General features: G+C 43.5%; 2 protein-coding genes across 2 annotated transcripts in view; one reads left to right on the top strand and one right to left on the bottom strand.

Annotated features, from left to right (window-relative positions):
* Window positions 1-357: 357 nt before the first annotated feature.
* Malsu1 (mitochondrial assembly of ribosomal large subunit 1) lies at window positions 358-10,875 on the top strand. The gene is made up of 4 exons (XM_048440300.3): window positions 358-628; window positions 1,922-2,100; window positions 8,416-8,497; window positions 9,702-10,875. The coding sequence occupies exons 1-4, from the start codon at window positions 391-393 to the stop codon at window positions 9,887-9,889; spliced, it is 687 nt and encodes a 228-aa protein (XP_048296257.3). The 5' UTR covers window positions 358-390; the 3' UTR covers window positions 9,890-10,875.
* Window positions 10,427-21,280, bottom strand: part of Igf2bp3 (insulin like growth factor 2 mRNA binding protein 3) — a 138,466-nt gene continuing 127,612 nt past the window's right edge. The window contains exons 11-15 of the mRNA XM_085691173.2: window positions 19,161-19,277; window positions 16,160-16,234; window positions 13,425-13,556; window positions 12,859-12,972; window positions 10,427-12,488 (exon numbers count right to left, since the gene is read on the bottom strand). Of these exons, the coding sequence (XP_085547299.1) occupies window positions 12,390-12,488; window positions 12,859-12,972; window positions 13,425-13,556; window positions 16,160-16,234; window positions 19,161-19,277 (537 nt within the window). The 3' untranslated portion in view covers window positions 10,427-12,389. The remainder of the gene's footprint in view (window positions 12,489-12,858; window positions 12,973-13,424; window positions 13,557-16,159; window positions 16,235-19,160; window positions 19,278-21,280) is intronic.

Genomic DNA, 21,280 nt, shown 5'->3' with positions numbered 1-21,280 from the left:
TAGCATATGCAGATAATCCTTGACAACAAATACAGCTGATGATACACATCTGGGCTGCTATTGTGGGAACACAGAACAGATGGCAAACGTGGCAAGAAGTAGCAAATTCATGCCCCATAAAGATTATTTGAACTCACTCTTTTTTTCTTGGCCTTTTTCGAGACAAGGATTTTCTTTATGTAACCCTGGTTGTACTGGACCTCTTTAGACCAGCCTGGTCTTGAACTCCAGGCGCACCACAGCAGGCAGCTCCCTTTCACCCCTTAATGAACTACTACTCGGCCGTTCCGTCCTAGTCTCCGCGTTCGGCTGTGGCTCCGCCCCAGCCATGACGTAGAATCCCGGAGCCGCGCTGAGGGCCCTGCCCCCAGAGAAGCAGCCGCGACAGCCATGGGTCCCGGCTGGTCGCCTACACGGCGGCTGTGGCCGCTGCTGTGGCGCAGGGTGGTCTCGCAGCCAGCGGGCCCCGCGGTGTCTTCGGTTCCCCGGCTTCCTCGGCTGGCAGAGCGATGGCTTTCGGCAGGGCTGGCGGCCGGCCCGACCCCGAGCCCGGCGCGCGGCCTGCACCGTGAACCTCAGCCGCAGGAGCGGCCCGATGGCGAGGCGAGGCTGCAGCCGGGAGCCGCAGGTACGCGGGCAGGACAGCTAGTGGCCCGGCCTGTCCTGGGCTTTTCTGTGCGCTTCGGGGCTGAGTCGCAGAACTTAGGCAGAGCTAGAAGGGACTGAGAGGTGGCTCGCGCCAACTTTCCTCTAGCGTAACGAAGAGCCTGGGAGGCCAGGAGACTTGCGGTCTTCAAAACCCCAGCTGCTCACACCCGGCCCTTGGCATCACAGCCCCAGGGTCCTCACACCGCCTCGGGATCTACCCAGCGTTGTAGGAAATGGATTTTTGAGAGAGTTGGACGTAAACAGTCTAAGCAGCCTGGAGCTCCGGCCAGTGTAAGAGCTAAGAGGAGTTGGGAGCCCAGAAGAAGCACGAGAGAAGGTCAATAACAGCAGTAGAACTCCTGAGAGATGCTAGAATATGAGAGTGAGCCTTTGATGAACTTTCGGGTCCCTTGGAGTCAGCTATGAATTTAGGAATATTACAGATTTATACACTCCAGTACTCGTTTTTAGAACAAAGTGTCTAAGTCTCTAACAAAAAGAAAAAAAAAACCCACCAGGTTAACAGTTGTTAACCCAGATTGCTTAGTAAGAAAAACATGATGTTTCAAAACGAGACCCTCTTATACTGTTATTGGTCTCGGCAGCATATGTTCCTTCATCTTCTGTGAAGGCTGTGGACCAGATACTGTTTGAGAACCCACCTCCCTCACAATTACAGTTCAGTAACCTTTTGTAGCTGTGATTCGACCTATCGTGCCCCGGGATTTGCTCATCCCACAGGGCGCGCTGCTGCTTGGCGGCGTTTGCTGGACGCTGCTCATTTCAGTACTAGGGATAGAAGGGCATTTGCTACTGCTTGCAGTTGGTTAACAGCAATGGGCGTATTCAGTGTCTGCCCAGAAAAGCCGAGCTGTGCTTTATGAAACTGCGACCCAGGTTCAGTTTTGAGCTGAGTTTCGGTTGGTTGATTGGGTTTTGAGTGCAGATGGTATTGGGGATTGGACCCAGGGCCTTGTTCATGCTGGGCAGGCATTCCCGAACCACATTCTCAGCTCAGGCTTTTTACTTTGTGTATTTGTTTTTGCTTTTTATTTATTTATTTTTTTTTTAGACATTGTCTCACTGAGTTGCTCAGGCTAGTCTTAAACTTGGAATCCTCCTGCCTGGTGCTTACCAAAGCATTTTGGATATAAATACACTCTTGGAGGAGCAGTGCCACCCTCCAGGAGGCTTCTGTGTCCGTCTGCTTCTCTGGATACCTGTAGGTCTGTCTTTTCCTTGGCTATCTGACACAAGTACTTCTGCTTTTCAGATCACATTGGCTCCAAGTTTGATATCGATATGCTGGTTTCACTTCTGAGGCAAGAAAATGCAAGAGACATTTGTGTGATCAAGGTTCCTCCAGAAATGAAATACACAGACTACTTTGTAATTGGTAGTGGGACTTCCAGCCGGCACTTACACGCTATGGCCTACTACATTGTGAAGATGGTAGGATGCTGTCTTTTGTTTTGAACCTTTACCTAGAGAAAATCGTTAGTACATTAGGGTTGGATAACACTTGGGATAAACCACTATGAGAGGCTACAGAGAGCCCAGATCTCAGAATTTTCTCCGAAAGCCCAGAGCCCAGATCTCAGAATTTTCAAGAGTCATTTTATGGTTTTTCATAGTGAAAGGCTTGGGAACAAGTATTTAGCTCTTTTGAGACCAGGTATTTCTAACTTTTGTCTTTTGTGATGAGAAAAATTAATCTCCTAATACAAGCCAGAAGACAGTATTATGTCAGAGTGGTCTATAACAGTGCCAGTATGATAGCCTTGAGCTACAAGTGGCCATTGAAAGATTTTTAAAATTATTTTTTTTAAAGATTTATTTATTTAATATGTATACAACATTCCTTCCATGTATGTTTGCATGCTAGAAGAGGGTGCCAGATCTCATTATAGATGGCTGTGAGCCACCATGTGGTTGCTGGGAATTGAACTCAGGACCTCTGGAAGAACAGTCAGTGCTCTTAACCTCTGAGCCATCTCTCCAGCCCCCAAGATTTTTAAAATTATTTAAAAGGTTTAAATATTTTTATGTGTATGCATAATGCCCACAGAGGTCAGAGGAAAGTGTGACCTGCTAGAACTGGAGCTAAGGAAGTCGTAAGTTGCCATGTAGTTGTTCAGATTGAGCCCAAGTGCTGTCAGCCTCTGAGCTGACTCTCCTTACAATCATTTTAAATTAACCAGGTGTAGTAAACCCTACATCTTTAATCCCAGCACTCGGGAGGCAGAGACAAATGGATCTCAGAGTTTGAGGCCAGCCAGGTTCCAGGAGTGAGTTCCAGGACAGTCAGGACTACACAGAGAAACCCTGTCTCCAAAAACCAACAAACAAATACTTTAAATTATGGATGTGTATGCCTCTGTGTGAGTATATGCATGGGCCACCAAATGTGGCTGCCAAACAGATCCTCTGCTAGAGCAGCAACTGCTTTTAATTTTTTTTTTTAAATTTTTAAATTCTTATCTTTTGGTTTTTTGAGATAGGGTTTCTCTGTAATTTTGGAGCCTGTCCTGGAACTAGCTTTTGTAGACCAGGCTGACCTCGAACTCACAGAGATCTGCCTGCCTCTGCTTCCCGAGTGCTGGGATTAAAGTTGTGTATTGGTGGATTTTTCTTGTCCTGGCTTCTCTCAAATAAAACACATTGAGGCTTATGTTAATTATAAATTCTTGGCCAATAGCTCAAGCTTATTACTAACTAGCTCTTACAATTTAAATTATCTCATATTCCTTATTATGCTCTGCCATGTGGCAGTACCTTTAGTAGCATGGCACATTCATTTCCTATTTCCTCTGCCTCTTCCTGGAGACGCCAGACTCCATCCTTCTTCCTCCCAGCATCCTTAGTCTGGCTTTTCCACCTGATCTCCTCCTTCCCATCTATAGGTCAGTCAGCTCTTCATTAGTCAGTGAGCGGAATACATATTCATAGTGTACAAAAAGATTGTTCCACAGTGGGTGTGTGCTACCACCAGCCATCAAATGGAGGAAGATTCTTAGGAAGTAAATGGAGAGAGTTGTAAGGCAGAGTCTTTCAGATGCAGTGGGGGGAGGGATGAGAAGTTACCAAGACTGTAAGGTTTGTGGGTTTAAAAAAATGAGGTTCTTCAGAGAAGCTGCAGAAGAGTAAAAACATGCAAATTACTTTTACAAAATGTTTATATGATGGGGCTGGAAAAATGGCTTAGTGGTTAAGAGCACTGACTGCTCTTCCAGAGGACCCGGGTTCAATTCCCAGCACCCACATGGCAGCTCACAACTGTCTGAAAATTCAGTTCCAGGGGATTTGACACCTTCACACCAATGCACATAAAATAAAAGATAAATAAATCATAAAAATTAAAAAAAAACCCAAAATGTTTATATGAGAAGGGCAAGAAATGTAAGGTCAAGAAAGTTTTGTTTAGTACTTGAGAAGTGGAGCCAAGAAAATCTGTGTAAGGTCTTTGGAGACCAGCTGTGCTACACAAGAAACTGCCTCAACAGGTAAAAGTAAGTTTTGCTTTCTCTGTCTGTCTGTCTGTCTCTGTGTATCTGTGTGTCTGTCTCTCTCTGTGTGTGTGTGTGTGTTCACACATACACGCCTTCTTGGTTATCCATTCATGCAGTGGTAGACACTTAGGTTGTGCTCAGCTTTCGAATGTTGTGACTACTACTTTAAATGTGGGCATAGAACCTGTCTAGTCACGTCCTTGGTTTTAATTATTTTGGATGTGTACCTAGAGGTGTAATATTTGGATCATTCTGTTTTTAACGTCTTTAAAATTAAAACTGATTATCAAGATCTTGTGAATATAAACATCACATAATGAAATTAATCTGACTCAGTCTTTTATTTTCATGTACCCCAATCTGTTAATACTTGGGGCATGTTCGTGTGCTATATTGATGCTCCATTATGAAATTCTTGCCTGTCCCATTGTCTTGAGAGTATTTTCTGTTTTCTTTTAAAAGTTCCAGTGTTTCATGTTTTAAATGAAGGCCATGAGTTCAGCTGAATCTTGTAGAAGGTAGAAAATATCTAATCTAATTCTTCCACAGGTAGATGTCTGGTTTCACCAGTACCATTTGTTGAATCAGCTTTCCTCTCCCCCATTCTGTTCTTAATCTCCTTTAAAATTAAGTAGGCACCACACAGTTTTATTTCTGGGTCCTCTACCATCCTGTTGGTCTACAAATCTATTTAATATAATTTTCCTAGACTTGTAAATGTTTATGTGTATGAGTTTGCTTGTTTCTATGTATGTATGCACACCACTTGTGTGTCTGGTATACCCTTAGAGGTCAGAAGATGGTGTTTGAGCCCCTGTAACTGGAGTTAGTGATGGTTGTGAGCTACCGTGTGGGTGCTGGGAACTGAACCCAGGTCCCTTCAAAAGCAGGACATACTCTTAACTCTAGGGCCAACTCTCTAAGCCCTATGTGTCTCTTTTTATACCTCTGACAGCTGTCTTTATCACAATAACTGTGCCATAATCTGAGGTCAGCATTGCTCTTACTCCTTAAGATTGTTTTGGCTGTTCATTGTTTTTTGTCCCACATAATTTTTTCCCCTTAAACCTGTGAAATATAAGCCAGGCAGTGATGGCGCACACCTTTAATCCCAGCACTCAGGAGGCAGAGGCAGGTGGATCTCTGTGAGTCTACAGAGTAAGTTCCAGGACGGGCTCTAAAGCTACAGAGAAACCCTGTTTTGAAAACCCAAACCAAACAAAACAAAGCAAAGTAAAACAAAACAAAAAATCCTGTGAAATATTACACTGGAATTTTGGTAGGGATTGCATTCAGTCAGTAAATTAATTCAGGCAGTAAAGCTGTTTTCACTCTATCTGTCAATTTCAAGAGCAGGAAATGTCTTTTCTTTGTATCCTCTGTGATTTTTCCAGTGTCCTGAAGCTTCTGTTGTAGAGCTCTTTCTCTTCTTTGGCTGAATAAATCCCTAAATATTTAATTTTTGAAGTTTTGTTTTGTTTTTGAGACAGGGTTTCTCTGTACTCCTGGCTATCCTGGCACTTGCTCTGTAAACCAGGCTATCCTCAAATTTAGAGATCCACCTGTCTCTGCCTCCTGAGAGCTGGGATTACAGGCATCGGGCTTAGTTATTTTTTTTTTAGATTTATTTATTTATTATGTACACATTGTTCAGCCTCCACGTATGCCTGCAGGCCAGAAGAGGGCACCAGACCCCATTACAGATGGTTGTGAACCACCATGTGGTTGCTGGGAATTGAACTCAGGACCTCTGGAAGAGCAGTCAGTGCTCTTAACCTCTGAGCCATCTCTCCAGCCCCGGGCTTAGTTATTTTTAATGGGGTATTTTTCCCAATTGCTTTTTCTGAAAGTATATTGTTGGTATATATGAAGGTAATTAAAGATATATAAGTATTTATATATACACAGAATTGCTTTCTCTGAAAGTACATTATTGGTGTCCATGAAGGTAACTAAAGATATATGTATCCAGATTGACTGTTCTGCAGCTTGAAGTTCTTGTTGGGCTCAAGAGTTCTCTATTAGATGGGGTCTTTTATGTAGAATCATGTCATTTACTAATAGTGGTTGGTCTGCCAAGGTCTCGACTGTGAAACACTAGCTGGCCTGGAACTCAGAGATCCATCTCCTTCTGCCTCCTGAGTGCTGGGATTAAAGACCCGTGCTGTCATATCCAGCTTTTTTCTGCAGATTGAGATAGTTGTTGTTAAAAAACCTGTTTTCTGCATATAAATTCCTTGTCAAATACATGACCTGCACACTCTGTCACTCTGTGGTGGTCACTTGACTGTGTAGGTAGTGTCATCTGATGTGTTGTGCTGCTCAGGTGAAACCCAGGGTCCTGAGCACTGCAGGCAAACATCCTACCACTGAACTATACCCCTAGTTTAGAAAGATTTAATTCCCACTAACAGTTATTCCCTTTTCTTTCCAGAGTTTTAGTTTCAAGTTTTATGCTTAGGTATTTTAACCCATTTTGAGTGAGTTTTTATAAAGTTTTCTACATAGATATCAGATTTCCTCAGCATTGTTTTTTCAAAGACTGTCCCCATTTTCCCACTGAATGGTCTCAGCACTTGAATATCATTTGACCATGATATTATATAAGGGTTTATTTCTGTGTTTGGTCTGTGTTTCTAACTATATGCCAGTACTACTATACTATCCTGACCAGTTAGTTTTGTACTAAATTTTGGGGTAGTGTTTTTTATTCTGGGGATGAATTCGGGGCTTTAGTCACCTTACCACTCTTTCTGTCTCACCTCTAGCCCTAGTAGGAAGGTAGGAAGTTTTAAAATCTGAGTGTAAGACCACGACTACTGTATTAACTGTTTAGTGTTCCCAGAGATCCCATCTCCATGTGATGGTGGATTCTTCTCTTTAAAATACATTCTTGGATTTTGAAGGGGATCACATTGAGTCTGGAGGTTGCTTTGAGAAGTATTGGCATATGTAAGGATTTGAATGAAAAATGTCTCTTACTCAGATAGTTGAACACCTGGTCCCCAGATGGTGGTACCACTTGGGAAGGGCATGGGAGGTGCAGTTCTGCTGGACAAAGTATGCCACTGGAGTGTGGAGTTCACAGCCCCATCCCACTTCCAGTTCACCCTCATTTCCCACCCCAGCCACCTGCCGCCATTCCTCCCCAACTATTCCGGCTGAGGAACTAGAAGCCAAAATAAGCTCTTTCTCTAAGTTGCACTGGTCATGGTGTTTTACCATAGCAACAGAATCTTACCAATCCACGGACATGGGCATCTCTCCATTTATTAGCACATTTTAGCAGCGCTTTATGGTTTGCAGTGCACAAGCCTCTTTTCCTCCATTGCCAAGCTTATTCCTATTTTGTTAATTTTGAAATTATTTTACCCCCAATTTGAATGCCTTTTTTCATTTAATTGTTCTGGCTAGAACTTCCAGTCTAAGTGGACATTCTTGTCATGTGTTTGGGTGGTATCCATTTTCATTTCCTTGTTCTTTACAATATCCATTTGGCTGTTGAGCTGCAGTCAGGATTTCAGTGCATGTGTCCACTTCTCCAAGTTCCCTCTAAGCAATGCCTAGACTAAAGGTGTGCGCCACCACCACCCTGCTATACTCTGCCTTCTATGTGGGAGCTGTGGATTCTGATTCTGAGCCAGCTGGGGCTACAAAGCCAGACCCTGTATAAAGTAGAGAGGATCGGGAAGATGGCTTGGCTTAGGAAAAGGGTTTGCTGTAAGACAGCTCCCTTGTCCTGAGTTAAGGACATGTGTAGTCACACTCAGCAGCCTTTGTCCTTAGAATGTCCCTGTGTCTCCTGTAATACTTCTGTTGGTATTACCTACAGGCAAGCACTGACGGTCTGTAGTAGTTCTTTGGGGACTACCGTACACTAGATGCTTTGTAGTGTACCCTGAGATTGGGTGAAGTCAGCACTGAGACCTATCCTTAAACAGGAGAGTGGTGTCTGCTTCCCAGGGGAGGTGTGGGCACATGCGGTGTGAACTGGAGTGCACAGGCACTTTGAGATTGAGTGAGGTGGCCTTCTTGGAAGAACCTGGGCAATTTGAGTACAGAGACATATAGCCAAGGAGAGGGTTTAAGGAGAAAATAATTTTTTCTGAATTATGAATCATGGGGCAATCATAATTGTCTGTGATAGCTGTGAGAAGTGAATTAGCTGATCCCCAAATTAAGTCTAAGAAAATTCACTGGGTCCTAAGTAGACACAGAGGACTCTCCCCTAAATGTATGGCCTGCTTTTGTCTTTCAGTATAAACACCTGAAATGTAGAAGTGACCCGTATGTCAAAATTGAAGGGAAGGACACGGATGACTGGCTGTGTGTGGATTTTGGTAAGTCACTGTTGTGCAGCTTACAGATAAATACCCATTATTTAAACCTCATTTTCAACTGCAGAAGGATAGAAATAAAATTGGTATGTGCATTATTTAAGATTTTTGAAATGTTTCAAGTAATAAAAATTTGATTTAATTGTAGCTCAGGTGGTGTTATTCACACGTGAAAGCTTTGCCTAACTAAAGTACTCTGGATATACTATATGCCTTATATGCAAGAGCTACAGAGATGAGTAACAGTTATATTAATATGCCAGTTTCAAAACACCTCCCAGCCAGATGTGTACTACTAAAGGAGAACAATAGCTGTATGCTCACTCAGGGCCAGGAGAAAGGCTTCTGAGATTTTAGCCTACTTGCAAGCTGTCATAGTTAGGGTCACTAGTGCTGTGGTGAACCATGACCAAAAGCAACTAGGGGAGAACAGGATTTATCTCACACTTCCATTGAAGTTGGTAATTGAAAAGCCATTAGGGCAAGAAGGAACCTAGAGGCAGGAACTTATGCAGGGGCCATGGAGGAGTACTGCTTGCTGAGTCTTTTCTTTCTTCCTCCCTCTTCCTCCCTCTTCCTCCCTCCTTCTTTCTTCTTTTTTGTTTTTGTTTTTCAAGACAGGGTTTCTCTATGTAGCTTTGGAGCCTGATCTGGAACTAGCTCTGTAGATAAGGCTGGCCTCCCTCACAAAGATCTGCTTGCCTCTGCCTCGTAAGTGCTGGGATTAAAGGCAAGCACCACCACACCACTGCCCAGCTACCCTGCTTTCTTACAGAATCCAGGACCACCAGCCCAGAGGTGGCACCCCCACATCAATCACTAATTAAATGCCCTATCAGCTTGCCTGCGTATAGCCCAATCTTTTTGAGGCTTTTTCTCATTCGAGGTTCCCTTTTCCCAGATGACTATAGCTTGGGTCAAGTTGACATAAACTAGCCAGCTCACAAGTTGACAAGTTGTTGAGGGTATGACCAGAGGAAACTGACAGACCAACTTACGTTCTCTTGGGTAAGGTTAACAACGGTCATTGACGCTCTGTGTTGACCTCATTTCCATGCTAAATGGCAGATTGCTAACAAAGGCACAGCATCACTTTACAGGAAGGGGTCTACCATTCGCCCAGAAGTCTGAGGTGAGGGACGGATGCAGTGATAAAAACATAAGCAGATGAATCTTTTTCAATGGAATTTTTATCTGTTCCTGATAGGCAGTATGGTGATCCATTTGATGCTTCCAGAAACCAGAGAAACCTATGAATTAGAGAAATTATGGACTCTACGTTCTTTTGATGACCAGTTAGCTCAGATAGAAGCTGAGACGTTACCTGAAGACTTCATTCTTGGACTAGAAGATGCCGCCTCATCCCTGACTCCAGTGGAGTTCAAATGTGAATAAAAGGAATGCCTCTCATCCCTTAGACGTGAGCCATCTGCAAGTGCAGGTCCTAGCCCTATCTGCTTGGTCACTACAAGTTATGTCTACCTCTTGGACACTCATGCTGATGGCGGCCATGCAGAGACTGTAGATAAATTAGCTCACAGACCAAGAACCAGGAATTCAGTCCCAGTTTTTCAGCATACTGCCTTTACTTTTGAGATCATATCAGAATTACTAGCACTGATCCCCAATATTAACTCAAGTTCTCTGCTCAGATTATTAAATTTGTTTAACTGTCAATCTTACTGTGGAATGGCCAGAGCTTGGAAAGAGCATCTGTACAACCCTTCCAGAAGAAAGCAGAATATTTAGATTATTAGGAAAAATTATACAAATCTTTAGTTCATATGAAATAGGATAATCAAAGTTCACCTTAATGTACCAGAGGCTGAAAAAAAAACAACTTACCAGTAGGTTATTGCGTAGTGTAAGATGCATATTGTGGGAATAAATTCAGGAGCACTCAACTGAAAACAGACTACAAAAAGCTGTGGCTTATGATGAAAACTTTATTCTGCATCAAGGTACCTGGAAAACGAAGCTGGGGCACATTATAGATGAGAAATGATCCATAAATGGTGAATACAAAACTCAGTTATAGATTCCTCTCAGCACCAGGTACTCCAGACTACCAATGCCTAAGTGAAAGTAAAGCATGGTTTGCCACAGTGAAAGGCCAGACGTGAGACATGGCAGAATTGAAACCAGCAGATATAAATGCAGCACCTGTCAGTTAAACAAATACTGGGAAAACCAAATATTGAGGAAGAGTTCTGGCCTTAAACACATCTCCCCTGAAATCCAAGCAGGGGAACAGGTCACTTTTTTTTAAAGCAGTTTAAATCCATTGTATGAAAAAAATATGAATGCCATATGAATTCAATTGTAAAAGGGGGGCACTTTTTGGTTAAAACTACAAAATAAACTGGTTTTATGAAAATGTTGGACATTTCAACTCATTTTCATAATGTCTAAATAATGCTGAAGTTCAGAGAAACTTGAAAGCATGTAGAAGTTAATCTAAAATACAAATGAGGCAAAATGATTTTTTGAAGGGTCACATAACGCCCTCAAGGCCAATGTGGTGTGGCTGTAACCATCTCATAAGCAAAGTAACAGAAGCGTTCAGAGAGCAGCATGGCCTTGAGGCCGCACACAAGTCTCCTCACACAGGGCTTCGCCAGAAAGTGGGGGGGAGGGCAAAGGGCTTGCTTCAACAGTCAGGTGTTTCGGCAGTCCTTCTCCCAGAACCGTTTGCTGCCAGGCGAGCAGGGCAGACAGACCCTGCCACATCCTGTGTAATAGTTTCGTTGAACTTACTTCCAAATAGTCTAGGCTCACGACAGCGGCAGGCACAGGGAGATCGCTTTCTGTTGCCTTCACTGCCACGCCTCTGACTCCCCCTGGTCTCCACAAAGCCATTCTTTTGGTGTCTGCTCACAGTATCGCTTGATCTCAAGTGTGTTCACAAGTTGATTGTGTTTAAATTCTGCACTTCTGCAGTGATATGCTTCATCAGTAGCACAGTGACAAAGCACTAGGCATTCACGCACACAGCCAAAACAAACCAAGTCTTCTGAAGCTCTTTACACTAGCCGTCCCGAAATCCGCCACCGCTCTGCCGAGTGCCATCGACCCTCCCAACTACAAACAAGGGATACATGGTACTGCTGCTCCGAGAGTAGGCACTGCTCCTTGTCTTTCCAACTACTGTCAAAAGGCTCAAAAAATGCAAAATTAATTTTTCACCTTTATTGTCATCAGCCAGACATAAATTCCTTTCTCAATTATTGGCCTATCACCTGATAACTGTTAAATTTTTATTTTTTTAAAAAATGGTTGGAGTTTCTTTATAAAGTATATAAAATTTTCAAAAAAGGATTAATTTTGCTTTTAACTGCATTACTGAATACCTGAGGTAGTTGAGTAAAAATGCACGTCTAATATCCCGCAAGAGCGGTTGGCACTTCCCTTCGGTTCTCCACGTTAGTGTTAGAGAGACAGGAAACACACTTCTACTCTAGTGGCTTAACAGTGTGTTCCTGTGGTAATTCTACTGCGGTCCAATTTCAACAATTGGACTTAAGAACGATCTATTTTTTCTAATTTATTTGATGAATTTAGTGAGTGTACCATTTATGCCAATTTCTGGCATTATGGAGGATGTTAAAATTAGCACATCTGTTATACTTTGATATCACAAGGGAAGTGCGGAGTTCTTTCCCTACCCCCACCTTTTTTTTTCTTTTCTTTTTTGTAAAGCTGGGTGTCATGTATTTCAGAGAGCATAAAATACACATTCTCACAGAGACAGGAGTTCAAGTCGCCTGGTCCTCAGAAACAACGGGCTAGGGAAATACTCGTGCATGTGATTCTGGATGGGTCAGACCCGTCTGTTGGTTAAGCAAATCTGTCTTTGGTTTGACATCTGCCTCTGTGGTGGCTGTCTCCTGAGCCCTTACTTCCGCCTTGACTGAGGGGGTCCACTCTGTAGGGCCTTCTGCTGCTGCTGCTGCTTCACCTGGTTCAGAATTTCCTGAATTTTCCTCTGGGCAACCTACAAAGAGACAGACGTCATAGAACCTGCAGAGTCCAGAGTTACCCTAGTTCAAAGCATCAAGTTGAAATACTTATTAGCGTGCTGGCTGAAAGAACAACTAGATCTGCCAAGCACAGCCAGGCACCAGGGGTGCATGGGGGCAGAAGCTGAGGTGTGGGCACCTCTGAAGCCTAGGAGTTCAAAGCTGCGTGGGTAACAGCAGGAATAGCATACTTTGACACCCCCACCCAATACCTTGAACCCTAAGCATCCAAGAGGTCCACATACATACATACATACATACATACATACATACATACATACATACATACACGGAATGGGAGGCCCTATGACAGCTTAAGAACCTGCCATTTTAGAAGCAACTTGCCTGGCAAGCATAGAAGTGGCCAGTTATTTTGACAACAACTTGGTTATTCTCGTCAGGTGTCTGGTCACGGGGGACAACAACTTCAGCACTTGATAAATTCTGGAGTTCGTTCACCTAAAACAGATAAAAGTCACATTACTAAGCATTCAAAGCCTATTTCCAAGCAATTTTTGCCAACTACAGAGTTCATTTCATCCCTAATAGTTCTCTGAGCTGCAGCTCCCACTTTAACTCCAGTTCTGCTCAGCTTTGTTCTGTTATTTCAAAGTTAGAAATCTGGAAATGACTTCACTGAGAATGACTGCAAACTACTTTTTGCAGTATGAGAACTGTAAAATTTCAGCTGTCTCCTTTGGTTTATAAAACAAAAAGTCCAGGTTATATATGTCAGATAATGCTGGATGCCCCTTACAAGTCCCTAGTCTGAAATATGCAGAAGTCTCACTAGCAGATCATAGTCACAAGGCCAACATGGCCCTACTTTGTATAAAGTAGCCTAAGCTCCAGGGGGGAGCTAGGTCCCTGCAGCTCCTCCAGAATGGTAAAGCTCCTGCGGAGGTACTTGCCGTTTTGCCTCCTTTCCCAATGACTCTGCCAGCAGCAAAGGATGGCACTCTGATGTGAGCTTCAAGTTTCACCTCTTCTTTAGGACTAACGAAGTTTTCTTCTTTAATTTTTCCGTAAATTCTTCCCTGAGCCTACAGATGACAATACAGTCTATCAGTGTCGTTCATACTTGAAACAAAAGGTCAGTTAACTTTGAAGACAGCCTAAATCAGCCCGGAATATACACCATTGCAGTGGTACTTCTGGGATGAAGACTGACAACAGTATAAGAGACAGTAGCAAGGAGCCCCAGAGAGGGTTGACAGTATCTGTGCTTCACAGGCAAGGCAAATGAGTTACTGACAGGAGGAGGATGGACCAGGGAGCAAGGTACAATGATCACCATAACAGCCCAAATACCAGTGTCATCGTTAGACCCACTCTGCACACCAACACAAAGAATAAGCCATATTCTGCTGACAATAAAGGCAATTAGTAGTAGGACTAATTAAAAATGACTTTATGGGAAATGGCCATTCCCACTCCTAAAGCCTCTCCTCTGGCAGTAAGAAACAGCTTGCATTTTTCTTGAGCAAAAGAAACTAGGAAAGAGCTACACAGTCAACGGACACCAGGCCCAAAAGGGCCAAGACCTGTCTAAATAGGACAGACACCAGCCAAAACAGCTCTTATTCAGGTGACTTCAGTTTTATGGAGGCTAAAAGGCTGGGCATGACAGGTTTGGTGTGTGGCCCCAGCACTTGAGAGGCTGAAGAGATGGCTGCAATCTGAGGCCAGCCTGGGCTACAGAGTGAGCGCCTATCTTCCTCTTCCTCCCTTCCCCCTAAAAGGCTGCAGAAATCAAGTTAATGGACATTTCTGGTACTCCACTAACATGCCCTGTGTACTGTGTACAACTAGGTGCTGTATGTAAGGAACCTCTTGTGTAACCATTAATTTGTTTTCATACATTTCAAAGGAGAAAGAAGTCTAAGTTGGGAAGTTAGGCCAAGTTGCTAAGAACACCATAACAGCCCAAATAGCATGTGTTCATGGATACTGAGACGCTAGGCTCATTTGAGGGGATTAGAGAAAATACAAAATTCACCTCCTCTCCATTCTTTTTTTTTTTTTTTTAATTTTTGGGGCTAGAGAGATAGCTCAGCAGTTAAGGGAACTGGGTACTCTTCCAGAGGACTCAGGTTCAATTCCCAGCACCTACATGATAACTAACAACCTCTGTAACTACAGTTCCAGGGATCTGATGCCCTTTCCTGGTCTCTATGGACATGTACCTGATGTACAGACAAACTTTCAGGTAAAACACCTGCATACATAAAAATCAATATAAAAAATTTAAATTTATTTTATGTGTATGAGTGGTTTGTCTGCATGTTTGTACCATATGTGTATGCATATGTAATGAGTATCGGATCTGTGGTTTCTCACATGTACTTTCACACTCATGGCCCAGTTTTTAACATTTCGAATGTATGACATGAACTGATGGACCATGAGGCTGCTGGGAGGGGCAGACTTCACCTTGGTGCCTAAGTGGCTATTCAACATATCAAAGCATCTGCGTGTGCTAGTCTCTCTGCAAAAGATGTGAAAGCAGCTCTGGATTTTCAATGACTCAATTCTTTAATTGATGGCTAAAACAAAACAAGAAAGAGGGTCTGGGGCATAGGTCAAGGCAGAGCGCTTGCATAGCAAGACTCTGGGTTAGTCCTTTCCTTCCCAGCTAGGGACGGTGAAGAGAGCCTCGGCAGTGTAACGGTGTGTGCACAGATAGCAGAGACTGAGGCTGACAGTGATTGCTGTCAGTGTACATAGGACCAAGACACGGGTTGGGCTGCTGAGGTGGCTTGCCAATGAGCTCAATAGCCTAGTTCAATCCCCGGGACCCATACAAGTTGTCCTCTGACCTTTACATGCATGCCATGATGTATATGCTCCTCCCATAAACAAACAAACATAACTTTAAAAAAAAAAAGGATGTAGGTGTTGAATTTATGAAGAGAATTCAGCAGTTGCCTGAGAAAAGATGTCCCACACTAACCATTCACTGGAATGAAGGCACCTGTAGCTGCAGTGGCTTCACTGACTGGCTCAGAGTTGGCCATCACCAGGTGCAGAGTCTGAGAGCACACATGTGAGAGTGTGCTAGTATTTCAGACACTTTTCTAAGCACTGTATATGTTGCTTATACCTTACAGCTAGGATAGGGGTACTTCTGTTCATTCTATGGAGGAACTGGGGAGAACCATAACTTGTTTAAGGTCACACATGGTAAAAGGCTAAACTAGGATTTGAAAATGAGGGTCTAGCTGTCACACTGTCTCCACCACCTCAGAAACACATGGAGATTTTTCAGCTCCAAAGACCCCAGGTACCAATAAATGTGTGGCAGTTCAAGCCAGGTCACGTGCCATTCTAGGCCCAGGCTTTCTAACTAAAATCCTAGAATAGTGAAGGGTAAGAGAAAAGGGGCCACTGTAAAGGTTAGAGCATCTCCAAGACAGAAGGAGACATTGAGAACAGGTTTACAAGGGTCATTAGCAGGCAGGTGTGTGTCAGTGTTAAAATTTCATCATGTCAATGGTGATAGGAAACCAACACCACACAGAACTAAAGGCTCTTGGCTTATGCTTATGACTAATTCTGGCATGGCTCCACTCTGATCTTTAGAATTTCCACTGAAGCAGCAGGCATCTTGCTCCCTCTGGTTACCTGTACCCTCCACTGCACATACCTTGAACTGAGCTTCTGGTGGTCCAGTGATAATCACCATCCTCACTTTAGCATCCGGTGCTTCGGCTGGAGCGATCTGTAACAGACCCATCACCAGCCAGTTATGATACTTTCTGGTGTCACTGACAAACCTTAGGCCAACCAGCTTGACATCTGCACATGACTGACTGAGCTGTGGAATTAAATGCCTTCTGGAAAGGAATTATGGAGAGGCTGTGATTAATATGGGCCAGTCAGATAGAGCACACTATTTACTGAGTACTTACAAGGTGCCTGACTCTAATGTAAACTGCATGGACCATCACTGAGCCAACCCACACCACATCTAGCTGAAGAATGATCACTTTTCAGAGGGAGCACTGAAGGCTGAGGGCATGAAGGAACCTGACCCATAACTGTAGAGTTAACAGCCTTGAGAGAGCTGGCTGTGCCCACTGTTTGGCTTTCGGTATTAACTACACTGGTACCTGAAGTGTGGTAACATGTTAAAGAGCTCTGGACTCCTAAGTTGTGAGGCCACTACATCCATGGCATCTCCTTAGCTTTCAAAGGAAAGGGTAATCTGCTTAGGCAGCTGTGCCTCTCAGACTTAAATGTGTGGGGGGTAGAGATTGCTTAAGGTATCCTGTTTTAATATTAACTGAACAGGATCCTGGTAAACTCAGACTTCTGTTTTCATGGAGTGTATGAAATCACAAAGCTCAGGCTGGGGAAACAGTGAAAATGTTAGGGGAAAGAGCCAGCATGCCCAGAGCCCAAGGACGGATTTAGTGTCCCCACAAGGAGTTTAAAGAAATCTGGGCTGAGGAGATGCTCATGTTGCATAGTGGTAAGGACTGTGGTGTGGATCTCCACCTGTAATTCTAGGATGGAGTCAATGATGGGTTCCCCAGATCAAACCAGGGAGCAAAATAGCCTTATTAATAAATTTCGGATTCAACTGAGAGACCCTGACAATTGCTACATATTTGGTGTGGATCTTGGTCTATTGATGTATATTTCTGCTCTTGATTAAGGTATTGTGATTGTGCAGTTCATTTAAAAATATCATGTATAATTAAGAAATATAGGTTAATAGATAGTCATTCATAATAGTCATGTTTGTTAGGTTTTCTAGATATATAGAGACATTTCAGTTAGATAGGTGTTCTTCAAATCTTTCAGAGCCCTTCAGAATATGGCATTTATTAAAATGTTTTAAACTTAAGACTTTCCATGACACATTTGCTCCTGGCAGCGCCAATCTACTTCAAGAGGAGAATGGGCATTGAAGAGGCTCCTCATGGAGTTTGCTAGCCATTTGAGCAGGAAACTGCTCTTGCTCGAACTGCTTGATAGTATGCTGTGTGAACTGGACATGCAGGACCCACAGAGAAATGACTGATGAACTTGCCTAAAGGCGAGATGATCCTTCAGGGTTCCTGCTTCATGAAAGATTCTGCCAGTCATTATGCAGGACATAGATGAAAGTGACTGACAAACTGCCAATATAGGCAGAACTGTCTTTGAAATTTCCTACTTCATGGAAAAGTCCTGCCAGATACTAAGTGCCTGAAGGCTGAAGATGGATGCTCCAACAGTACAGAAGAACACTGGGTGATTGTCCAGGCAGTGAGTGGTTTCTGTCAATTCTAGAGTTTTGATAGTTGCTTACAATGCACTTCCTGTTTACTTAGGTAATATTATATCCTTCTGGAGTCTTTGATGGAGTTGAAAAATAATATAGTTATAGTTTTCCTTAGTTATGATAAAAAATAAAGTAGATACAAATATTCTAACTGTAATTCTTACTTGATACCTGTTTTTGTTATATGTAAATTTACTATGTTAAAGTTAAAATCTTCCTTTTTATTTAAACAGGAAAGGGGAGGTGATGTGGGATTCCCCTCTATATGCTGTGAATACTATCGGTTAATAAAGAAACTACTTTGAGCCTATAATAGAAGGCGGAGACAGAGAAGTCATGGAGCCACCACCAGAGACAAACATGCCAAAACTCTGTCCAAAAGCCACTGCCATGTGGCAATACACAGATTAGTAAATATGGGTTAAATTAATATGTAAGAGCTAGCCAATAGGAAGCTAGAGCTAATAGACCAAGAAGTGATTTAATTATTACAGTTTCTGTGTGATTATGTTGGGAGTCTGGGCAGCTGGGAATTGAACAAGCAGACTTTCTACAATATGGCGGCCTTCATCTTAAAGCAACAACCCAAGGTTGGGGACACAATTCAGATGAAAGGACGTTTGGATAAACCCCAGCACCCATAAAAACAATCCCAAGCTGGAAAGGCAGGGACAGGAGGATTCCTGAAAACTCACTGGCCAGGCAGCCCACTGAGTTAGCAAGCTGGTCAGTGGCACCCTACCCAGAAAATAAGGTAGGTGTGACTGAGGAGACCGTAGACATTAACCTGTGGCCTGCACGTATATACATGTACTCATGCACAGATGTGTATGTGTGCGTACACACACACACAACAAACACCCCTTGTCTAATTCTGAATTGCTTCAGCACCGAGAAATACAGAACCTGTAGAGCACACAATGATTTCTCATGATAGACACTAGTGGTCCCACATCTACATAATAAATGCTTAGCTGACAACATAAAACTCCATTTCCTTGCTGCCCCTTCAGCTTTGCCTGGCCAAGTTCTGAGAATGTAATATAGGCAAAAATATCCCATAGCAACCAATAGGCAACTCCCTTATAGAAAGACTTCACTACGTCCTCCTGTCCTCAAAGGCCGGGTAACAGATGTGGCTTTTAAGAGCACTACTGTGGAGAAGAGCCAGAGGAAATTGTAAGTCAAGATCTCAGAGGCATGGAGGTATTGTGCAATTTTGCTTCTCCACAGACTGATTTTTCTGGAGAGAGACTATCTAACCACAGTTAAACCACAGTTGTAGTGTTCCTGTCCTATGGTTATCTAACCTGAATTCAGCCTGCCACTTTCACTTTCTTATATAATCAGAAGAGCCATGGTTTCAGAACAGTACCTTAATCGAAGCTCCTGCAAAACGAGAAAGCTGTTTGATGTGTTGGCCCTGCTTGCCAATGATGGCGCCAACTGACAGAGCGGGAATAAACAGGTGCACAGTCTCCGTTTCCGACTGCTGTAAGAGAAGAAAGTCATGGCATGAATGCTTATCTGCTATAAAATAAAGCAAAAGGTGGCACCCTCACCTTTGGGATGAGCACCTTCTTGTCCCAGTAGAAATACTAGGAAGGTCATAGGGAATCCACAATGAGTCAACCAGGGTTCACCTACCAAGTCATACTGGTCTAAAAATCTCACTTTTGACTTTTGTTTAGGTTTCCTAAATTTCAAAACCTCACCAAATTATAGATGCTTTGCCTTCTTTCTATTATATATTTAGACCATAGAGTCTAGATCCAAGGTGGCTTCAGACTACACATCACAAACTAGACAGCAGCAATGGATACAAGCTCCAGACTTTAGGCAGACCCGCCCGCCCGCCCGCCTTTCCAGAGATGAGGACCAAATCCAAGGCCTTGTGCCTGCTAGGCAAGTATTCTTCTGAGCTAAATCCCCAGCCCCAGGTTTTCATTTCTTAAACACGGAAAGTAAAGAACTCTAAGGAAAAAACTTATCTATATGTACAAACCATACCAAATACCATTATCTTTCTACACTGCAAGTAAGCTACTTCCTCCCATGCTCTCCCTTGGCATCTTACAATCAGAACCCACTATGAAAGCTAAGTTCTGAAAGGTTATGCACAAATGGACTCATCTGCACCCTCACTCTCCCTGCCTTACACTGGTCACTGTGCCCTCTCCAGGCTCCTTCCTCAGTCACGACAGCAGGGCTGAAAGACATGGTCACTCAGATAGCTCAGCGACCGAGTTCCTCCTCACAAGGCTGCTCCAAGGGGCGGTACCAGCATGGAGTGGGAGTTCTAATGGAGCTGCATCCTGCTCACGTACCTTATTCTCTGCTCACCTTTTAACAACAGGAAGTGTGTTCAGGAAGATTTTAACATTAGCCAATGTGGTGGTTTGAATGAAAATGGCCCCCCAAAGGCTCACAGAGAGCAACACTATTAGAAGGTGTGGCTTTGTGGGACAAAGTGTGTCATTATGGGTAGGTTCTGAGGTTTCAGAAGCCCAAGCCAAGCACTTTCTCTTCCTGCTGCCTGCCAATCCAAATGTAGAACTCTCAGCTACCTCTCAAGCACCACGTCCGCCTGCTCGCCACCATGCTTCCCAACATGATGATAATGAACTGAACCTCTGAACCTGTAAACCAGTCCCAATTAAATGTTTTCCTCTGTAAGAGTTTCTGTGGTCATGGTATCTCTTCACAGCAACTAAAACCCTAAGTAGGACAGCCATCGAAAGCGTCTTGGGGAAAGGGCCACAGGTGCTATGTTGGGCCATGAAGATGTCAGAAAGAGTCCAAGAAGCTGCCATGAGGAGGAAGCTGCTGCTTGGGGCTGAGATTATGTGACACATTCCTATTCCTACTTAAACATCTCAATTCCCTGCCTAACACCTCTGCCACCTGTAATTAGGATAAAATACTGTTCTGGAGCTTGTTGCACTTAGGAAATGTGTTTTTTTTAAAAAAACATATAGTGGGGGCTAGAGCCACAGCTCAACCATTAAGCGCACTGGCTGCTCTTCCACAGGACCCAGGTTCAAGTCCCAGCACCCACATGGCAGCCCACAACTGTAACTCCAGTTCCAAGAGATCCACTCTCTTCATTGACCTTTGTGAGCACCATACACATGTGGCACACAGACACCCTCCCCCCACAACAACAACAAATTCTAAAGGAAAATATACATCACTAAAGCAGAGTATGCATTTGAGTTTTCAAGAAAATGCTATTGGGTCACATCTCTACAGGTGGAAGAAGCTATCTGCAGAAGGAAATTTAAACCTAGATGACTTGGTAAGAAGATCTCACAGAGCTGTCTCCTGAAGTCCCCAGCTCAGCTCTGGAAAAGGAACTGTTAGCAGGAAACAGCTGAAATTACCGTGACCCCACAGTACGACAGCAGCGAGTGACCCGTGAGGGGTCTGTGATGGTCTCAACGTCCTGTGAGGAGATGAAAGCAGCAGCCTGGGGACGGCCCAGTGGTCGGCATG

The sequence above is a fragment of the Myodes glareolus genome, chromosome 6, assembly GCF_982192425.1.
Source record: "Myodes glareolus chromosome 6, mMyoGla1.1, whole genome shotgun sequence".
Taxonomy (NCBI): Eukaryota; Metazoa; Chordata; class Mammalia; order Rodentia; family Cricetidae; genus Myodes; species Myodes glareolus.
This window is presented reverse-complemented; position numbering and strand designations above follow the sequence as displayed.